Raw genomic sequence first — 22,235 nt, forward strand, 5'->3', positions numbered from 1 at the left:
CTCGAAGGGTTCGGCCAGGCCCCTCTGAGCGGGCCGCAGGGGGCCATCCACCCAGCGCACCCCCGGGCTGATCATGGGCTTCCTCACCGGCGACGCTGTGTCCAGGTTCAGGTTGGGGATCAGACGCCGCCTCTGCGTACCTGCAGTGCCATAGCAACATGTTATTTACACACACACACACACATTACTGCAATGTCACTCAGTCACACACACACACATTACTGCAATGTCACTCAGTTACTGCAATGTCACTTAGTCACACACACATATTACTACACTGTAAGTCAGACACACACACTCACACACACATTTCAGCATTGTCAGTCAGTCACAAACAAACATATTACTGTAAAAGCTGCCAAACTCATTTTCATGCCACAGGCATCCAGTCATAGAGCAGCTTTGCAATCCTAAACTGTGTGTGTGTGTGTGTGTGAAATATATCTCTACCTCCCCAAGCACACAATATGTTTTCCTTTAGCAGCTAGGAACGGTACAGGAGAAGGTTCCTGTATCCTATGACTGAGAATCAGAATGCAAAACCACTTTTCAAATTCCTGTCCTGTGTTCGCTCGCTTCGGTGCCCAACTGCTGCTGCTGCCACAGCCAATTCAGATAGCAGCTTGCCCAGATATAATACGGCACGTGAGCATATCTCATCGAGCCCCCGATGTGGCACTGATGCGGCTCGGAGCCGCTCCCGAAGTCCGCTCCTATCTGTGTATGTGCTCTGCAGGCCCCTTTGTTTAGGCACGGGGTGCAGAGATAAGTCCAGCGGGTCAGAGCCTTATCTGACCGTTCCGTGGAGGAGAGCCGAGAGCCGTGATCTGCGCTCTGCGCTCTCGCCTTCCTCTTTCTGCTCGCTACTCTCGACGCTCCATTTGCATAGAGATGGAGAAACGGAGAAAACGGACGGCTCACGTCCCTCCGCTGCTCACTATCTGATTCGCCGCGCTGCCACAGACAGGCCACTGGCTAATGGCTTCCCTGTTCCCCCTTTGTCTCTGAGCAGAAAGGTCAGCTCTGTACTGCTGCTATGACTGCATTAAGACTGCATTAAAAATAATATTTTAAAAATATAAATATAAATTATAATATAAATACAAAAATATTTAAATATATTTTAAAAGATCACTGCTGATGAATGAGACAGTGTAGGAAAATATTTTCATACGTTAAGAAATCATGGAGGGGATGTTTGAATGCACCATACCCCCCCCGTCCTCTCCCTCCACTGCAAACTCTTTCCGTTCCTTTCATTTGAAGCTGCTGCTGGCTCCCAGCTCTTGGCACGCGTCCAGCCTTTTGCATTCCAGCGCAGCGCATAAACGCATGATTACTATGCAGCTTTCCATTGAGTTTCTGCCCCCGCGAAACGAAACGCAGCGGCTTTTTGAAGCATGAGGGGGAGCGAAAATGTTACTGTTGTTTCAGAAGGGGATTGAAATGGGCAGAGTTGAGGGAGCACGTCCCCCATGGCAGGCGGCCGACCTTCTGGGAGGGAGGCGAATGGAGTAGGGAGATGCATGGCTTGTGGAAAGAGAAGAGTGTGTGTGTGTGTGTGTGTGTGTGTGTGTGTGACTGCAGGGCCACCCACAGAACTCAAACAGCAGCAGTCTGTTCATGTCTGCTGTGTGGCCCCTCTCCGAGTGCCGCCCAGAAACATAGGGAGACGTGAAGACACATGTTATTGTTTGGCTTCAATTACGCCCCCATGATCTGACGGGGGTGTGTGTGTGGGGGGGGTCATGCTTATATACAATACACACATTCAAAGTGCAGGCGTGTAAAATTAGCTTCTCCCCCAAAGAGCACAACAAGCTGTTATTTCCTCTCAGTTTCCCAGTTTGAACCACAACACTTTATATTAAAGACGATGTGTTGTCCCATTTATATTCATCATGTGCATGGGGCTATATGTGTGTGTGTCTAAAAGTGTGTGTGTTTGTGTGTGTGTCTAAGAGTGTGTGAATGTCTTTCTGTGTGTGTGTGTGTGTCTGAGAGTGTGTGAGTGTGTTTCCCTGCGTGTCGGGGTGGTGTGTGTGTGTGTGTGTTGTACCTGTGTTGTTCCTCTTCTTGGAGTTCTTGAGGCTTCTGCGTCCGCTGATGGAGCTGCTGTTCTCGCTCATGGAGTCCTGTGCGGAGGACGTGCTGCCCGTGGCCTCGCTGTCCCGGATCATGCTCTCGTAGCCGCTGCTGCCCCCGCTGTGGTAGAACAGCGCCGTCTTGCCCATGGCCGGGGGCAGCTCGCCGCTCAGCACGCTGCTGTTGTCGCTGGCGTGGCCGCTGCTGCATCGGTGCGGCCGACGGGGCGCCGTGATCTTGCTGTAGGGCGACGGCAGCGTGTGGACCACCGGACGCTCCTCACCCCCTTGCTGCGGACCGACTGCCACCGCTGCCGCCACCGCGCTCCTCCGAGTCGGAGGCCCCCCGGGCATGCCCAGCACGCGAGCCCCCGCTGCCCTGGAGAAGCTCCGAGATGCGCCCGTTGACCGCCCGCAGGGGCAGTTTGGAGGCCAGGCCGGACCCGCGGCTGCGGCTTAGGGACTGGGTGGACCACGAGCCGGCGCTCTGGTTCTTGCCGTTCGGGGGCAGGCTGGAGCTGCGGTTGACCGACTGCGGCAGGGACTTGGTGGAGAAGCTGAGAGTCTTGGTGCTGGAGGTGGACAGGCTGCGTGCCTTGGGGCTGGCCATCAGGAGCTTGCTGACGGCTGAGATCTTCGACTGGCCGCCCTTGACCGGCGACTGCGGAACGTTGTTGTTGTTTCCGTTGGTGGGAGAGGGCACGGAAGAGCCGCGGGTCAAACTCCTCCCGGATCGCGGCATCGTTGTGTCCCTGCCACCGTTGCCGCTGCCGCCTTTGGAGCCCATGGACGTAAGGCTCTCGGCCCGCTCCAGGGAGTGGCAGTCGTAGTGACCACCGTGAGATCGCCCCAGCGAGTTGGTCCTGCTAGCCAGCTGCTCCAGTTTGGCGCTGAAAAGACGGCTACTCTCCATGCCCGACCCTTTCTGCTTGCCGTTTCCGCCGAGGTCGTCGGGCGTGCTGCCCAGGAAGGACAGCGTCAGCATGCTGCCGGTCGTGTGCAGTGGGCCGGCTCGGTTCTTCTGGTCCAGACTGGACTTGCGTATCGGGGGCAGCGGCGGAATCCCCTTCTGCCGGGCGAAGAGGCCCTGCTTGGAGGACGAGCCCCTCCTCTCCAGCGTGGCTCTGGGGCTGCAGGGCGTGGAGGTCGTGACCCCAAGCCCTCGGTACTCTCCGCTGGCGTAGCGCAGTCCGGCGGCGTCCTCCAGGTCGTCCTGGCGGTTCAGCCGGTGCCAGCCGCGCGGCAGGCTGCCCGTGCGGAGGATGTCGGCCGAGAACACGGCAGCGGTCGTTCCGTCGGAGGCGGCCAGCACCATCTCGCAGCCGTCCACCACCCGCTTGAAGGTGTCCGGCGAGCAGACCGCTTCGCCACTGCTGGAGCTGCGCCTCTCCACTCCGCCCCTGGCCTTGACCGAGTCCGCCAGGCGCTTTTCCGGCTTGACCTCACAGACTATGTCTTTGACCTTGAAGTCCTCGCAGTCCCTCTTCATCCAGGGGTCATCGAAGAGGATGTCACTGGAGAGAGGCATCAGGGGGCATTTGCCGTCTTTGTGTGGGGCAGTTTTAGTAGGAGAGGAAAGAGAGGTAAAATCCTGGATGATCATTGGCTTGACGGCCACACAAGGGTGCACTGTAATGGTGGTTTTAAAGGGCACTAAGCCGCTGGTAGTGGACAGTGTCTGGACCGTGGACACGGAGACTGTCGTCCTGCTGATCGTGGGGGACATCCTGCTCAGCCGCTCCTTAGTAGGGGTGCTCTTCTCATTTGGTTTGTCCCCTTTGACCAAAACCGTGTCACTCTGGAGTCTTCCGTCCGCTCGCGCTCCTCGCCGAGTCCACCTGGGCCTCTTCGGGCAGCTGCGGGTCAGCCATGGCCTCGCCCTGGCCGAAGCAGTGCTGCGCAACGAAGCTGTGGCAGGACTGCTCTCCATCACTGCCTGTGCTCACCTCGCTCAGCCAGGAGCTGATGGACGAGCGGCGGCTGGGCTCGGGCAGCAACTGACCCCGATCCATGCCCGCTGGCCCTCCCGCTCCTGGGATCCCGATCCCACTCACGTCCCTGGGTGGGCAGGAAACGGGCGAGGTTGGCCTCCGAGATGGTGGGGTGGCGGTGGGCGGTGAGATAAGCGACCCCGCGACGCCGCCCGGTCAGGTCGCTGATGCACTTGATGATGATGCTAGCTTAGTGACCCGAGGCCAAGCATGGACAGAGCAGTCACTGCTGAAGCTGATGATGCTAGTGGGCCGGCCATTCTCCAGCATGACACCGCCTCCTCCTCCTCCGCCGCCAACGACGCCGCTGACCGCCATGCTCAGCTCCTCCACCAGCGTGAACACCAGCTCGTCCTCGCCGTTGGTCTCCAGGGGGCGCTGTAGCAGGACCGTGGCCGTTGCTGCAGCTACCCGCTGCCAGCGTCCTGCCGGCGGGAGCTGAAACGGGAGCTGCGTCATCGCGCTGGCGTCTCGGCCGACCCCATGCTCACGCCCACGGGCGAGGTCCGCGACTCCGGCTGGATTAGGAGGGACTCCGTGGAGGACTGCCCGCCGTCCTTGGTCAGATTGTGTGAGGAGGACGAGGAGGGCGGCGTGCCGGGCATCACGCACTTCTGCGTGTACACCTTGCTGCGCTGGGAGGGCGACAGCGGCGGCTTGTACTCGGCGGTCTTGGTCAGGCTGGCAATGCCCAGGCGCGGAGAGCCCATGGACCGCGGCTTGCCCTCGCTGCCGCTGGCGCCGCTGATGGACTCGCGGCTGTCGTGCAGGCTGGAGCTCTTGGCGCGCTGCAGGGGCACGATCTGGCTGACGCCGCCACTGCTGCTGCCCGTCACGCTTCGGCTGCTGGTCAGCGCGGCGGACGACTGCGTCAGGCTCTCGATAATCGACTGGGCCAGCTCAGCCTCCTCCACCGCCTCGCGGATCTCCTCCAGCTGCTGGTGGGTTGGAGATCGCTTGATGGGCGGCTCGGCGACCACGGTGGCCTGGAAGGCGGCCTTTCACGGCGCGAGGCAGGCTCGACCTTGCGGTGGCCTGGCGGGAACCTCTTCGAAGGGGAACTTGGTGACCTCCTCGCTGCCGTCGATGCACTCGAGCCGTTCCTGCAGCTCGGCGAACGTGTTGCACTTGAGGCAGTCCTTCTCGGGCTTCTCGGCCTCCGCACCCTCCTCGGGCACCGGCGCCAGCGCCTGCGAGTGGAGCGGCTGGACCGCCTGCACGGGCACCGGGGTCAGCCCAGCCTGCAGCAGGGGCAGCTGGCACGCGGCCAGCGGGGGCTTCTGGGGGGACAGCGCCCCACTTTTGCCCGCTGCCCCCGCCGGCTCCGCCTTGTTCTTGTGGATCGACGGGATGATGGGCACGAACTCCGGCGGTCCCTCGTTGTCCGTCAACTCCTTGTCGGAGAGCGCAGAGCCGTTGGGGCCCACGTAGATGACCGTGTCGCACGACTGCTCACTGCTGGAGTAGTCGTCGTGGTCGCTCGAGAGGTGCAGCAGCGGCATGTCGGGGTCCACCACGTTGCGGGAGTGGAACGTCCTCAGCTGCGTCGGACGTCGCATCCTGCCCTCCTCACACGAGCTCTCGCCCCCCGAAGAGCTGGAGGTGTACTGCTACGATAGAGAGAGAGAGAGAGAGAGAGAGAGAGAGAGAGAAGAGAAGAGAAAAGACAGTTATGGAGGGGAGAGGAGGAGGAGGGAGAGAGAGAGAGGGAGAAGAGAAAAGACAGGGAGGGGGGAGGAGGAGAGAGAGAGAGAGAGAAGAGAAAAGACAGTTAGGGAGGGGAGAGGAGGAGGAGGGAGAGAGAGAGAGGAGTGGTGTTAACTGTTTTGTGTCCTTTATAGACGTGTTATTACACGTTAATAAGTAATGATTTTATTACAGATGTGTAATAAAGACTGTGTCATACCACGCTTACTTTGGCCTTCTTCTTTTTCATGCGCAGGACGCGGGAGGCGATTTGCAGGGTGGACAGAGTCTCGGAGAAGTTGCTTGGCGACGCGGAGATGTGAGCGATCATGGTGGTCCTGCAGTTCATGTTCCCCAGGGACTCTCTCAGAAGCATGGTCAGCTTGCTGTCCCTGTCATCAGAGAAAAAAAAAAAGCAGAAATGTTTACCACCATGAAAATATTTCAAAGAGAGTATTAGTAGTAAACCAGTTCTGTATTAGTGTAGTCTGTTACTTCAGTGCAAGTACAGCACAATATGCGTTGTTCATACTAAATAGATATTTTAGATCAGTATTACTATGTGATGTTCCTGGGCAGATAAGAAAAGAAAATGGCTGGCTTTGTGGAGTTGACTTCACCAAGTGCCGTGTAAATATTGACACTCTGCTCTTGCAACACTAGCTCTCGCGCTGCTAATCCTGTCCCTGAGCTGGGCCCTACACTGATGCTAATTGTGAGGGAAAAGCTGTTAGCGGCCCGCGGGGGCTATGGCAGCCCACACTCATTTGTGGCTACACTAGCTCATGCTGTCACGCTGCTGTTCCTAAAACCACAGCTCTCAGGCAGCCTGCCTGCCGTCAAGCCCGGCAGTGCCGCAGACCGCCTCGGATACGGTTAGAACACGGGTCAGATCCGCACCAGAACATCTGCCCCAGAAATCAACTCTTCGCTTAGTTTATTAATACACAATTTATTTTGCCTGCCTTTATTAAAGTTTATTTCTTACAGCGATTCATACAAAACGACATCCCATAAAGCGGGAAAAAGATGTTGCATCAGATGTGTTACGGCTCATTCTCCAGCAGTTCCCTGGAAGGTGAAGAATAACAAGATAAACGTAAACGCCGCAATATACAATCGCCCGCGACCAGCTCGCCCGGATTCCCGCGTTTTGTTTCGGGGCGTAAGCTCCTCTCTGAGAATCAGCACCACGGGCACTGGCCCTGCTCGCTAGGCTCACCATGGCAACCACCCACGCAGGCGCCCACAATGAGCAGCTGATGGGTTTATAATTATGACTCCGTGACTGGCAGCATGGTGCCATCACAACACGCTGGCACACCATCTTTTACACACACACACACACACACACACACACACACACACACACATGTATGACACATCCAAGTGGGCTCAGCAAGTGTGAGTGTCCTTCATTACAACATTACACCATGATACTGGCTATTTCTCTCACTGTGTTTTAGAGAAGGAAATTAACACCAGATATAATAGCTAAATGATCTGCTCGCTGAAAGGCTACAATTCCCAGTATTTAGTCCCTAATTGGCTTAAATGATAATTACTGACCTTTGCCTGGGCCTTATATTAATTTATGTAACATTTTAAATTCATTTAGGTTATCTTTCACACTGGTTCCACTTCTTCAAATTGCCCCAAACCCTAATTAGCTCTTCAGTCTCCAGAGCGTTCCCTCTCGTCTCAAACTTGCCTGGTGCTTTGCAATGTAAATCCACCATGATTAAATTACAGAGTTACGCCACAGTAAAAGTCCTGTGTATGCCTCTGTAATGAGAGAGAAAGAGAGAGGGAGAGAGAGAGAGAGAGAGAGGAAGGGAAAGAGACGCAGATTTGCCATGCTTAAAAAATGTTTTAAAAAGTAATATGAAAATAAATTGCTGTATTCCAGACCAATTAAGGTCCTCCCACAGCAGAGAGCTGAATAGCTGGCCAGTGCTGGTTCGATAAACAGGGTCGTGTGTGTGTGAGTGTGCGCGCATGTGTTTGTGTGTGTGTGTGTGTGTGTGTGTGTGTGTGTGTGTGCAAAAGGCAGTGTTTGTGTGTGAGTGTGTGTGTGTGTGTGTGTGTGTGTGTGTGTGGTAAGCCAGGATGGTCGCCAGCCATGGTTCGCCCACCAGGGAGTACCCAGAGCGTTCGCACCGCCCGTCGAAACCCCGTAGCTGATTTAATAACACCAGGAACTTTTTTTTTTAGGATCAAAGGTTTCAAATGTGGGCGTATGCATTATTGATTCATTATGCTTATGCAGAATATAAAAAAGCTAAAGTTTTAAGTCTGCATGATGTTAACTGTTCCTAAATCACCTCCGGATGAGTCGTTAAATTAATATTAGATTTTACAGTTGCATCACCAAACCCAAGATAGACGAGGAAGGGAGGGGAGGGGTGAGAGTTATAAAGTTTAAACAGTAATTACTCTTCTGCATAATTAATGAGCATAAATCATCTGCTGATTGCGTGTCTGCTTGGCATTTGAGCCTGAAGTGAGCACACGTCCCAAATAACAGAGTGGAGCGGGAGAGGAGCGCGGGAGAGGAGCGGGAGAGGAGTGCAGGAGAGGAGCACAGGAGAGGAGCACGGGAGAGAGCGAGAGGAGAGGAGCGGGAGAGGAGCACGGGAGAGAGCGCGAGGAGAGGAGCACGGGAGAGGAGCGCAGGAGAGTGGAGCGGGAGAGGAGTGCAGGAGAGGAGCACGGGAGAGGAGCGCAGGAGAGTGGAGCGGGAGAGGAGCGCAGGAGAGTGGAGCGGGAGAGGAGTGCAGGAGAGGAGCACGGGAGAGGGAGCGGGAGAGGAGCGCAGGAGAGTGGAGCGGGAGAGGAGCGCAGGAGAGGAGCACGGGAGAGTGGAGCGGGAGAGGAGCGCAGGAGAGAGAAGTGCAGGAGAGTGGAGGCAGGAGAGGAGCACGGGAGAGAGAAGTGCAGGAGAGGAGCGGGAGAGGAGCAGGAGAGGAGCGGGAGAGGAGCACGGGAGAGAGGAGCAGGAGAGAGGAGCAGGAGAGAGGAGCGAGGAGAGAGGAGCGCAGGAGAGAGGAGCGCGGGAGAGAGGAGCCGGGAGAGAGGAGCACGGAGAGATAACGGAGAGCGAGGAGAGGAGCGCAGGAGAGAGGAGCGAGAGAGGAGCACAGGAGAGGAAGCAGGAGAGGAGCGCGGGAGAGGAGCAGGAGAGGAGCGCAGGAGAGAGGAGCGGAGAGAGGAGCGAGGAGAGAGGGGAGAGGAGCGAGAGGAGCGCAGGAGAGAGGAGCGGGAGAGGAGCGCAGGAGAGGAGCGCAGGAGAGGAGCGCAAGAGGAGGAGGGGAGAGGAGCACAGGAGAGAGGAGCGGGAGAGGAGCAGGAGAGGAGCGAGGAGAGGAGCACAGGAGAGAGGAGCAGGAGAGGAGCACGGGAGAGAGGAGCGCAGGAGAGAGGAGCGCAGGAGAGGAGTGCAGGAGGAGGAGAGGACAAGAGGAGAGTGGAGCGGAGAGGAGGCAGAGAGGAGCACGAGAGGAGCGTGAGGAGAGTGGAGGAGGAGCGCAGGAGAGGAGCACGGGAGTGGAGCGGGAGAGGAGCGCAGGAGAGAGAAGTGCAGGAGAGTGGAGTGCAGGAGAGGAGCGGGAGAGGAGCACGGGAGAGAGAAGTGCAGGAGAGGAGCGGGAGAGGAGCAGGAGAGAGAGGAGGAGGAGGAGCAGGAGAGAGGAGCGGGAGAGGAGCGGGAGAGGAGCACGGGAGAGAGGAGCAGAGAGAGGAGCAGGAGAGGAGCGCAGAGGAGAGGAGCGGGAGAGGAGCACGGGAGAGAGGAGCACAGGAGAGAGGAGCGCAGGAGAGGAGAGCACAGGAGAGAGGAGCGAGGAGAGGAGCAGGAGAGGAGCACAGGAGAGAGGGGAGCGAGGAGCGCAGGAGAGGAGCACAGGAGAGAGGAGCAGGAGAGGAGCACAGGAGAGGAGCGCAGGAGAGGAGCAGGAGAGGAGCACAGGAGAGAGCACGGGAGAGAGGAGCAGGAGAGGAGCAGGAGAGGAGCGGGAGAGGAGCGGGAGAGAAGTGGAGAGAGCACGAGAGAGTGGGAGCATGAGGAGAGAGAGAGCGAGGAGGAGCGAGGAGAGAGGAGCGGAGAGGAGCGTGAGGAGGTGAGAGGGAGAGCACAGGAGAGAGGAGCAGGAGGAGAGGAGCACAGGAGAGGAGCGCAGGAGAGAGGAGCAGGAGAGGAGCACAGGAGAGAGGACGGAGGAGAGAGGAGCACAGGAGAGAGGAGCCGAGAGAGGAGCGCAGGAGAGAGGAGGCAGGAGAGGAGCACAGGAGAGAGGAGGAGGAGAGGAGGGAGAGGAGCAGGAGAGGAGCACAGGAGAGAGGAGCGAGAGAGAGCAGGAGAGGAGCACAGGAGAGGAGCACAGGAGAGAGGAGCGCAGGAGAGAGGAGCGAGGAGAGGAGCGAGAGAGGAGCGGAGGAGAGGAGCGAGGAGAGAGGAGCACAGGAGAGAGGAGCGGAGAGAGGAGCAGAGAGGAGTTATTAGGAGAGAGGAGTCAAGAGTGATAGTCCACACAGTGGCAGCTCCAGAGGAGTGTGGGAGTTGAAGTGTTAGTGACGATTGGTGCTGAAAGTGACTGTCGACTTGTTGTGAGCTCACTTGTAGGGAATGTGCTTGATGTGTGTGTGTGTGTGTGTGTGTGTGTTAGAAGTGTGTTAGAGAAAAGAGAGTGGACCCACCCAGAGATCAAAGGTTGTGTGTGTATTACAGTAGTGGTGTGTGTTTGAGAGGGAACACTTGTAGGGCATGTGCTTGCTGTGTGTGTATTAGTAGTGTGTGTTTGAAAGTGTGCACTTACTTGTAGGAAATGTGCTTGCTGTGTGTGTGTGTTAGAAGTGTGTTTGAGAAAGGAGAGTGGACTCACTTGTGAGGGATTTGCGTGCTGTGTGTGTATTAGTGGTGTGTGTTTGGGAGTGGACACTTACTTGTACTGTATGGCATGTGCTTGCTGTGTGTGTATTAGTAGTGTGTGTTTGAGAGTGTGCACTTACTTGTAGGGGATGTGCTTGCAGTGTGTGTATTAGTAGTGTGTTTGCACCATCAGGATGTGCTTCATGTGTGTGTATTAGTAGTGTGTGTTTGCACTTACTTGTAGGGGATGTGCTTGCTGTGTGTGTATTAGTTGTGTGTGTATTAGTAGTGTGTGTTTGCACTTACTTGTAGGGGATGTGCTTGCTGTGTGTGTATTAGTAGTGTGTGTTTGCACTTACTTGTAGGGGATGTGCTTGCTGTGTGTGTATTAGTAGTGTGTGTTTGCACTTACTTGTAGGGGATGTGCTTGCTGCCGTTGACCAGAGCCAGGATGACGTTGCCCAGGGCGATGGTGAAATACCCGTGGTGTTGCTCAATGAGCCGCATCAACACCTCAATAACAGCTGCCCAGGTCGATCAGGTGCAGGCGGCTACGGCCACCCGACACACACACACACACACACACACACACACACACACACACACACACACACACACACGCAGGGAGGAGCAGATGAGAAGAGAAAAGAAGAGTTAACAGCTGCTTAACGTTGTGTTTTGTCTAAGAGAACAACTGAGACTGGGCCTGATGTGATCCAGACAGATAACACACAGAGTGTCTAAGAGAACAGCTGAGACTGGGCCTGATGTGATCCACACAGATAACACACAGAGTGTCTATAAGAACAGCTGAGACTGGGCCTGATGTGATCCAGACAGATAACACAGAGTGTCTAAGAGAACAGCTGAGACTGGGCCTAATGTGATCCACACAGATAACACACAGAGTGATCATATTTACAGAAGAACAGACTGATACTATTTTACAGAAGAACACAGAGTGATCATATTTACAGAAGAACAGTGATCATATTTACAGAAAGGACTCTACTGTACACAAAGAGTGATTATATTTACAGGATATATTTTCAGGAGTGGTTATATTTACAGAAAGGACTCTACTCTACTGTGCTTTGAGCTGCCTTGGGCTAAACAGACTGTCAAACAAGTAAGTGTATATGGAAATGTAAACATAACTTTATTTATAGTTTGTATCATTCCCTGGAGTATCACAATTTCATGGTCAGAAAAGTAAATCTTAAATCCACAAAGGCAAAAGCTGGCTAAGGAGAGCAGCCTCCTGAAAGACTTCCTTCAGGGAGGGTGTGGCGGCAGACCCTGTCTGTCAAACCACAGCAGCGTCTCACACAAGCTGCATAATTCTGCGGCTTTGATCACAGGAATGTGTTCACATGCAAGGGACACGAATGAATTAGCTCTCCCGGCCTCCCGAATGCAGCCTTCACAAGCCCTCCGCTTACCCGAACGCAGCGCAGCCTTCAGAAAGCAGCTTCCCAAAAGCAGCTCTCAGAAGCCCTCCTGCTTCCTAAAAGCAGCTCTCAGAAGCGAGCTCCGGCTCGTCAGGGGCCTCTGCTCTGGGGCTGGATGGCGCTCCCTGGACGCCGGCTCTCAAATCACGGCGCAGATACTGCCTGCCTTGTGTACAGTCTGGACGCATGTCAAGTCTGAATTCAAGAGGGCTGGGGCCTTACACATATGGCTTCACCTTTGGCCTGTCAAGGCCTTTGTTGAGGATCGGCGTCAACTCCAAGCTGCCTGAGTGCTTCTCTGATAAGGGAAGTTCGTTCCGTTTCCGTGAATACCCCAAACTCAAGCCTGACAGCTTGGAAGATTAGTGTCTCTCTCTCTCTCTCTCAGGCACTTTTTCACGAGTCACACTTTTTTTGTTCACTTAATGAAGGTGCCAAAATGTTGACACGGATTATCAAGGGCGGGCTATTTTTATGGCAGACTGGCAGCGTTTCAGACCGCCGCTGAAAAGAGAGAGTTTCTCATCAAAGGCGAGCAAAAGTTTTTAACTTGATTGAAGAGAACAACGGGAACTTTGCCAGAGTGGAGCGGACATTTTGTGAGATGTTTTAATGAGCGGTCCACAACAACCTGGGACAGCAATTATCAGCTCATTAAAATAATGTTGCCTGATAAAGTGCACAGACTGTGAAAACTGCAGTACAGCTCAATAACATCTCAAGGGCTGGCTGCCCAGAAGTTTATTAAAATAGTTCTCTGTCTCCAGTGTAACAAAGCTTAAAATTCCTGCTTTGCATTCAAAGCTTTTCTGAGAAACATATCTGTATGTAGGATCCCATCTCTCTCCAAATATGCCATCCTATTTTAAGGACTAAAATAGTGTACACATGTTTACATCAAGTCCTACAGCACGTGTGTTTGTAAGGTTTATCTGGTATGGGTGCGGACATTTGAGACATTTGAGCATGTGTGTGTAGGTGTGTGTGTGTGTATGTGTGTGTGCGTGAGGTGTGTTCTGACACTCACTGCCCATTCAATGCAGGTAGATATGGAGGGTGCGGAGTTGGGCGGTGCATGTGTATGTGTGTCGTGTTATTGATAGATGCGTAAGGCAGTGTGTGCAGTGAGTGTGTGCGGGAGTGTGTGTGTGTGTGTGTGTGTATGTGTGTGTGTCTGTGTGCATGTGTGTGCGTGTGTGTATGTGTGTGTCTGTGTGCATGTGTATGTGTGTGTGTGTGTGTGTGTGTGCGTGTGCGTGAGTGTGTGTGTCTGTGTGCATGTGTGTGCGTGTGTGTATGTGTGTGTCTGTGTGCATGTGTATGTGTGTGTGTGTGTGTGCGTGCATGTGCGTGTGCGTGAGTGTGTGTGTCTGTGTGCGTGTGTGTATGTGTGTGTGTCTGTGTGCATGTGTGTGTGTGTGTGTGTGTGCGTGTGTGCGTGTGTGTGTGTGTGTCTGTGTGCATGTGTGTGTGTGCATGTGTGTGTGTGTGCTGCAGGCGTGTCGTGCGCGTAGCGTGTCTGTGTGCGCGTGCAGCGGTGCAGCGTGTGTCGCGTGTGTGTGAAGAGTGTGCGTGCAGGTGTGTGTGTGTCTGTAAATGTGTGTGTGTCTGTGTGTCTACTGTGTGAGTGTGTGCGTGTGTGTGTGTGTGTGTGTGTGTGTGTGTGTGTGTGTGTGTGTGTGTGTGTGTGTGTGTGTGTGTATGTGTGTGTTTGTGTGTGTGCGTGTGTGTGTGTGAGACTCACTGCCGCCCTTGCCGCTCTTCTCCATGCGGTACTGGTAGATGTGCAGAGTGAAGAGCATGTGGGAGTTGCGGTGCTCCTCCTCGTCGTAGTCGGGCTTGCTGCTGTAGCGTGAGGCGATGGCCGCGTCCAGGAAGAAGGCGGCCTTCTCCGCTGTGGGGGCCCTCAGCTCGCTCTGGTTCTGGAGCTGGACCCGGAGAACGAGGGAGGGGAGAGGGAGGGATAGAGAGAAAGAGAGAGGGAGAAAGAGAGACCGAGGAAGAGGGAGAAAGAGACAGAGGTGAGTTGAATAGCAGTTCAGAATAGAAACATTCAGTCAAAATGTACTGATTCACAGACTGGGACAGATTATACTTAAGAACAAAACATATTTAAAAAGAGTGTGTGCAGAATATCATGTTCCTCACAGCACTGTAATACTCTCACTAACTCACACTGATGGGCTCCACTACCTAACAGCACTTTAACCTCGTGCTCTCACACCCTAGGGACCCAGGCTGGGAGTTTTCACTGCAACTCTGATTTAGAAAGGATCTTTGCGGTAGAGGGAAACAGCGACTTTCCACACCAGTGCTCATTTTACTGGAGGAGGGAAAAAAAACAGATTGGTTTCACTGTGCAATCCCCAGGGGTGACAAACAGAGCTGTTAAAGTATTCACTCCGAACTTGTTGTCACGGTGATTATCAACGGAGCATGACTCATCATGCCGGAGTTTACTTCTCAAAAAAAAAGAAAGAAAAAAAGAAAGAAAGACTTTGACGACAGCTAGCGCCCGGGAGGTCTGTGTTGTCTAAGTCTGCACTTAATGGATTAAGTTAAACCCAAATGAGTATCACTGTGTGAGATGATGAGCGGTCTGGACCAATCGCGTACGGCGTGGAGACAAACTGGCAACGTGTCTGGGGCGGGAGATGGAGAGAGGCAGGAGACATTAGGACTCAGGGCTCCAGGGTATTATTTCAGGACCAGATTAAAGATGTTCGCGGGGATTACAGAGATATGGTTGTCTCCAGAAACTAATCCATTCAACATGTAACGCCAGTTAAGTTCACAATGATGCCTTTATTCCACGATGCTCAAGCTCGGCTCCACATCCCTTTGCTGAAAAATTAGCGGAGGATAATCTCTAGATGAGTGTAAAGAAACTCTGACGACTCCATTAGACAACTTCAGCATAAACCACCATAAAAGAATTTTTTTCAAGCAAAGCCACAACTGTCTGAACAGATTTAATGATTTTCCATCAACAAATTGTCCTCGGGTAATTTGTAAACAATACTCTTAAAAGTAAGATGTATAATCAGATATAATAATAATAATAATAATAATGCATACATATTTTCATTCATTTCACAAATAAAAAAAACATAATTATTCTGGAAAACCAGAGTTCAGGGTATACATGTAGCTGAATTCCAGAGATCCTAACATCCTCTCAAAATGTTTTACACAAACTTCTATTCATGGAGCCTATGGCCAAGAAAACATGAAGAAAACAAGCCGAAAGCCTGAGAGGAACCTAGTCCACACATCTGGTATACTCAGCATCAAAAGAACAAATGGTTGTCCAAACCAAAGTTCATTTGACCTTGGCTCCATGCTGCCATTGAGTTGAGGTGCATCAGCGTCCTACCTGCATCCCACAGATGGGGTCCTCGCAGAGGTAGACCCCTGGAGACTGGCCGTCCTGGAGACTGCCCGTGGCCACCTCGGACAGCAGGTCCTTCAGGTTCTCGTCTTTGCCCCAGACCTCCACGGCGGACACGCGGACGGAGAAGCGTGCGCCCGTCTTCTCCTTGCGCTCGTTGATCAGCTTGAAGAGCCAGGAGATGGCACAGGGGACGATCCCCAGGCTCTGCGTCGAGTCGTCTCGCCCGATCATGGTGTAGGACTTCCCTGATTACACACACACGCGCGCACACACACACACACACACACACACACACAGAACAAATGGGTTTAATCAAACCGAACCAGGACCACAGCCAAGCTATCACGATGAGACAGCACACGTCCATGATCATAATCATAATCGGCGTGTGCGCGTGTGTTCCGCATGTTTGTCTTTTACGACGGGAGTGAGCTCATGGTGTGGTGTGTGCGCCTGATGTGAATGCTGGCTTTGTTTGCCGAGGTCCCAGAGAAGCGCAATCTCCTGTCACCACCTCAGGATTCACGGCCTTGTTTTGGACTCGCCGTGCCGCGTCTCGTCTCGGTAACGCAACAGGACCACCGCCCACGCCAGAGCCTGACAGAGGTCCCGTCCGCAGAACCCCCACTGACACTATGGCGTTCCGCTAAAGTCAAAATAACTGACATGAACTGTTTTATTATTATTATTATTATTATTATTATTATTATTATTATTAGCCGAAGGAGGAATGTTTCATTATGTTTTAAAAATATCACAAGATCAGAGTTATCGCTTTGTCCATTTTCAAGATCATTTCGTATCTGATTCGTGTCCGACTTGGTAGTGACACACTTCATGGACTGCAAGCTTAACATCTGTGGAAAAGCACATTCCTGCACACCATGAGGTCATTTCTGAGTGGTTGTAACAAAACATATTCCTGTGTGTAATAAGCATATTCCTGCATGTAATAAGCATCTTCCTGCATGTATTAAAGTGTGCAACTTCCTGCATGTAATAAGCATCTTCCTGCATGTATTAAAGTGTGCAACTTCCTGCATGTAATAAGCATATTCCTGCATGTATTAAAGTGTGCAACTTCCTGCATGTAATAAGCATCTTCCTGCATGTAATAAGCATCTTCCTGCATGTATTAAAGTGTGCAACTAAGTTTGTTTCTCTGCCCTCCTCTCCTCCTCTGTCCTGTTTAATTGTATTCCTCCGCCTGGAAATCTCTCTCTCTTGCTCTGACACCTACCAGATGGTTTTGTGGCCGGTCGGTTGGCTCCACACAAACAAAAACACACACACACACAGGGACACACAAGGCGTTTAAAAGTCTGCTGACCCACGGAGCGGTTGCCGTGGCAGCGGCCATCAGGGAGAGGGCGTGTCCCTGAGCACAGCTCTGAACGCCACGGCAACCATGCTGCGAGAGACAGAGAAAGAGAGAGAGAGAAATAGAGAGAGAGCGAGAGAGGAAGAGAGCTCCTACTGCTGACAGCGGGGAAAGATGAAACATGCTGCTAAACAAAGCCATATGCCATAACCAACACTCACTCCACACAGACTCCACTTCAAACACTCAATGCCTCTGGTGTCCTCCCTTTGTGTGTGTGTGTGTGTGTGTGTGCAGTAAACTATTGCTTTTTGTCATGCATTTAAGTACAGGAAATGTTTGTATATAAACATATTGGTATGGATAGGGCACACTGTAGACCATTATCCGTGTGTGTGTGTGTGCGTGTGTTTGTGTGCCCATGCACACAAATATGACCCTACATTATGAATAACCATAACAGATGTGTGTGTGTATGCATACTGTATGTGTATATACTTGAACATGTGCAGACACTGTAGACTGTAATTCTGTGTATGAAATATACTGTAACAGATTTCTGTGTGTGTGTGTGTGTGTGTGTGTGTGTGTGTGTGTGCTGAGAGTGTTTACTAATACGTGATCTGCGTTGTGTTTTTAAGTGCGATGTAGGAGTGTGAAATATTGCCACTACAGAGTCACTCTGCCGTGTCTTCTTACATGTTGCTAATAGCACTTCTCAGCACCCCTGCACCAACGCCATCACTCATGAATGTGCAGACGACGTCCATAAACCAGCACAGTCAATAAAACAAAAGGAGCTAATTAATTTTGTTTTTAATAACTGTTGGTGACGGCTACATTTCAGCGGATGTTTCATTCATTAGCTGGGGGCTGTGGGGAAGGACTCTGCATTGACTGCAGCATCGACTGGGAAGAGACTTATCTCTGGATTCATGCATACAGTATTGTGTGTGTGCGTGTGTCCGTGTGTGTGTGTCTCTGGGCCACATGTTGGGTGTGTAATTGCAATGGTAGAGAGTACATGCAGCTGAAAACACCCAGCAGGTTATGAAAAATAATACTACAGAATAATAAGCAATAAAAAAAAACAAAAAAGCAATTAATTTTAAATGACTTGATACAGCGTGGGCTGCTTTTCTGCTGTGACTTGCTTTATTGTTGCTTCAGTAAGCCGGAATTCTTCTTCCATTTTTGCATTTCTATTTGTCTATGGGAGGAAACACGGAAGAAACCCAGATATTGTTTCCTATCCATAATCCAGAGAAGGCACACAGTTTTCATAAAGCATTCAGGTGTATGTCTAACATGTCTTGCTTTGTGTGTGTGTGTATTTTTTATTTATTTATTTATTTATTTTTCACAGAAGATCATGCTTGACACAAGATTGGCTTTTCCAGACACATGTCCATCCACACAAATAAACAAAGAAGACATTGCTGTATATTTCAATATCAAAGTGGTCAAGTATGCATGACCTTTGTTTGAACTGGCAGGTAGTCTGCTTACATGGTCTCCTTAGTGGTTGCAATGGATGCCTACAAGATGCGCACAATGGTTTGAGTGCTTTCTCATTAAGATGGGGTCCCATTGGAGTGGAGGTATTTTACTGTGATAGCCTGCCTTTAGTGTGATAACACCCTCAATCAGTCTCAAAGGCAGGTCAGTGTGGGCCATCTCTTGACCAATCTCCCCTCTGCTGTAGACAGGGACGGAACCATTGAGCCCTCCTCACATCAATTAAGCCTGGCCAGGGCCGACCAGAGAAGATGGATGCTCTTTCATGGGCGTGCCGTGCAGGCTAAGAGTGAGACGGCGCGGGGTAATTCAATCAAATAGCTTATGGATGACGTGATGTTTTGGGGCCAGAGGCAGCAATTCAATTACTTTAGACGTCCCTTTCACAGGATGGGCCCTGACACGCATTAAAATGGATTAGCGTACGGACTCCTGTTTAATGAGTTTTATTTATGGGGCCACTTAAGTGTGTTTAGTTGTAGCCGTAACAAACAGAAACACCTTCTCTGATTGATCACGACCCTCAGCATCCCAAAGAAGCAGAGTCAACAACAGCCTGAGTGGTTTTCCTCTCTGAGTCTTAAAGGGCGATCCTTTAAAAAAGAAACGTAGCTTGTTATCAGAGACAAGAGCGCTGGGCCAGCTGGCTGAAGCACGGGTGAATTACGAGCGTGTTTTCTTTTATTCATAAGGTCCAGTCCCACCACAGCAAAACAGCCCCGCATTCCAATCACTTGATCTCCATTAGAATATACAAAGGGGCTCAGTCTAAGCACATCGGCAGGAAAAAAACCCCACACGACCATAAGCTGCCCGCTGGTCATCCAACGCTTCCCTCTCCCCTGGAAGTTCAAAGGACTCTCAGCCCACGGCCTCTCCACGCTCGGCTGCTTTATTTATCTCCACAAGAACAAGGGGGAAAGGTAATAAGTCTGAAAACACAAATGCAAATGTGTGTGAGTGTGTGTGTGTGTGTGTGTTTTCTTTGTTCCTGCACAGCGGTTAATTAACTGTGAAGCTGCCGTTCGGTGATATCACTGCGAGATCCTTCTCTGCCGGAGCTCAGACACAGCCTGCGGTTTTTACGAACAGCAGGTGACCGCATCCGGCTGTCCAGCCTCTCATCTGATCGCTGACCAGTGACGGCAGGACCGGTGAGTCCCATTGTTCCCTCAGCAAATTGCTGGTTAATCTTTAAGAGGCATCTGTTTTCTGTGGCTGTGGTGAGTGTGTGTGTGTGTGTGTGTGCGTGCGTGCGCGTGCGGTGTGTGTGCGTGCGGTGTGTGTGTGTGTGTGTCTCGGAGAAGAGAGGAGCCTGGCTGTAAAACTCAATCAGCATGTGATTGGTCATGCGTGCAGCGCAACTGAAGCCAATCCAACATGACAGGGGCTGGACCGCCAAGATGAAAAGATGTGGAGAGAGAGAGAGAGAGGGAGAAAGAGAGGGATGAGAGGTTGTGGAAGGGGGAAGAGGAGGGGTAGAGGCTGTTTTCATCATCTCTGTTACTTTCTTTCATACTGCTGTCCATGACATGACATGTCTGAGGGAAGACAGTGATTAAACAATAACAACGAAAAAAAAGCCTGACGCTCATTTGCAATGTCAATACATATGGGCGTGTGTGGAGAAGGCACTTAAATGCTATTAAAGCAGGAACATGGATGCATTCCCTCACACAGGCTGAGCCAGAGAGTGTGTGTGAGAGTGTGTGTGGCTTTAAAAAAGACACACGTCCTCCCTCTCGCTGCAAAGCACCACAGACAGGGGCAGAAATCATTCTGACATCTTGGGGCAGTCTGAATGCGCCCCTGCCATGGCTTCCTCTAACGTGTCTAAAGCTTGTATTGTAAGGAGCTGTTAAACGTGTCTATTGAGTGCTGTTATAACCTGGGCTAGCTTCCCAAGGCAGCCTCCTATCGCATCCAGCAGAAGCTCCAGGAATAGAGGGCTGCTCGACTGCTCGAGTCCGTCTGGGGTTCAGAGGAGGATGCACGCTGGCCAGCCTGGTGAAGGCTCTGGGTGATAGCTCCATCTTTGTGTGTGTGGTCAGAGAAGTGTGGAAATACGATGACTCTCCGGAGTAATTGCTTTTCTAATGTGGCCCCGTGATAGACAAGCAAGTGTGAAAGTGTTTTTGACACATATACAATGCTGTAATTATGAACTGGACTGGTGAGCTTTTAGGAGAATGGATTTTGTGTGAGTGTGTTATTCAGTTTTTTGGACTATTGTTTTGTTTTCAGGCCTTCATGTACAGGAGCATCAGCACACTGTTATGAAATATCACTGCTGCTGTTTTACCCTGACAGGAGCTTTTCTAAATACGAGTGTGTTTGTGTGACACACAGACACAGACACTACTGTAACCATGCAGCCTTCTCTACAACAGACACTCAGAATAGATTTAGTCAGTATGATGACTAGATAATAATCATAATGGTCGACTCCACAATCAGTGGAAGAATCGGAATATGGAACTAGGTGGACATGGTTTCTCTTGCAGTATGGGCTGTTATCTGTGTGCTGTTCACACACACACAAACACGCGCACACACACACACACACACACACACACACACACACACACACACACACACACACAAACTAACCTAGTTTGGAATGGCCAAAACAGAACACACAGCCGTCCGCTCCATTGACCACAGACTGGATGACCTCAGCGACTGTTCCGGCACATACTTCCGCCTGGATGAGGAGAAATAAAGAGAGAGAGAATGAGAGATAGAGAGAGAGAGAGAGATAGAGATGGATATCAGCATATCCATGAGGCTCACTACAGAGCGCAATTACCTCCATCCAACTCCTCTCTTTACAATTCACAGCACAGAATAACAGAAAGATGATTAATCATATACTATTTTTGAATTGTATATATATATATATTACAAAAGGAGGGAAATCAGAGTTCAGGATTGTGAGGCGATAGAAATAGTTTGGGATAGCAGTATTTCATCATGTTCCATTTCTCCTCTCTGTGTCGTCTGTTTCAGCTGCGAGTACAAAGACCTGAGGGTGATTGACAGCTGAGATGAACTTCCTGTGTGCGGACGCTCGGGGCTCACCTGGGAGGCGTCGTGGGGGAAGGCGGCGTCGAAGGCGAACATCTTGGGAGGGACCTGATTGGAGCTGCCCCGCTTCTGGGCGGCGTTGGGCTGGGTGTTGGACGCCGGGTCCATGATGGTCACCTGTTTCTTGCGCGGGTCGACCTTCAGAAAGGAGCTGGACTCGGCCGTCTCCGGGGGAGACACGGGGCAGATGCGAAGCATCACTTTCACCTGCAGGTAACCATAGACACCATAGTGAGCAGGGGAGATGCTAAAAGCATCACTTTCACCTGCAGGTAACCATAGACACCATAGTGAGCAGGGGAGATGCTAAAAGCATCACTTTCACCTGCAGGTAACCATAGACACCATAGTGAGCAGGGGAGATGCTAAAAGCTAGACTGCAAACACACTGTTAGCCTCATGTTGACATTTGTAAAACAACACATACAGACATAGGCACATGATTCTGGTCACAATGACTTTCGCTGAGGATTTTAAAGCTTCATTTCAGGTGCACCTTTGATTCAACAAGGCTGGGATGGATCTCTGCTATATAAGGGCGAAATCAACGCCGGACCCTTCCTAACGTTTGCTGTTGCCAACTCAATGCTGAAGTCACATACCTGACATTACTTAGGACAAACTAGAGCTGTACACACTTAACAAAGCAATACTTTATACTTTTCCACTCTCCTAACAATGCCAGGCACATCCCTTCAGGCTGGCATGAAAAACTGACGCACACTCCCCATTATAAATCAGCTTAGGGACTGACTGGGGCTCAAAGACTTGATGGCTTAGAGGATGCATTTCTCTTTGAGGGTTTCCCTCTTTGTGTGGCAGAGATCTGCCTGTTT

The 22,235-nt window shown here is 51.7% G+C and overlaps 1 protein-coding gene across 1 annotated transcript in view; it reads right to left on the reverse strand.

Moving 5' to 3' along the window:
- Positions 1–22,235, reverse strand: part of kif26ba (kinesin family member 26Ba) — a 40,346-nt gene that overhangs the window by 3,187 nt on the left and 14,924 nt on the right. The window contains 13 exon segments of the mRNA XM_048228287.1: positions 1–140; positions 2,060–2,366; positions 2,368–4,020; positions 4,274–4,513; positions 4,567–5,073; positions 5,116–5,682; positions 5,991–6,153; positions 11,041–11,144; positions 11,146–11,195; positions 13,824–14,007; positions 15,456–15,718; positions 20,923–21,016; positions 21,394–21,606. The exon segment at positions 1–140 is cut by the window's left edge and continues 63 nt beyond it. Coding sequence (XP_048084244.1) covers positions 1–140; positions 2,060–2,366; positions 2,368–4,020; positions 4,274–4,513; positions 4,567–5,073; positions 5,116–5,682; positions 5,991–6,153; positions 11,041–11,144; positions 11,146–11,195; positions 13,824–14,007; positions 15,456–15,718; positions 20,923–21,016; positions 21,394–21,606 — 4,485 coding nt within the window.

Source organism: Alosa alosa, chromosome 19 (genome assembly GCF_017589495.1).
Source record: "Alosa alosa isolate M-15738 ecotype Scorff River chromosome 19, AALO_Geno_1.1, whole genome shotgun sequence".
NCBI classification, from domain to species: Eukaryota; Metazoa; Chordata; class Actinopteri; order Clupeiformes; family Clupeidae; genus Alosa; species Alosa alosa.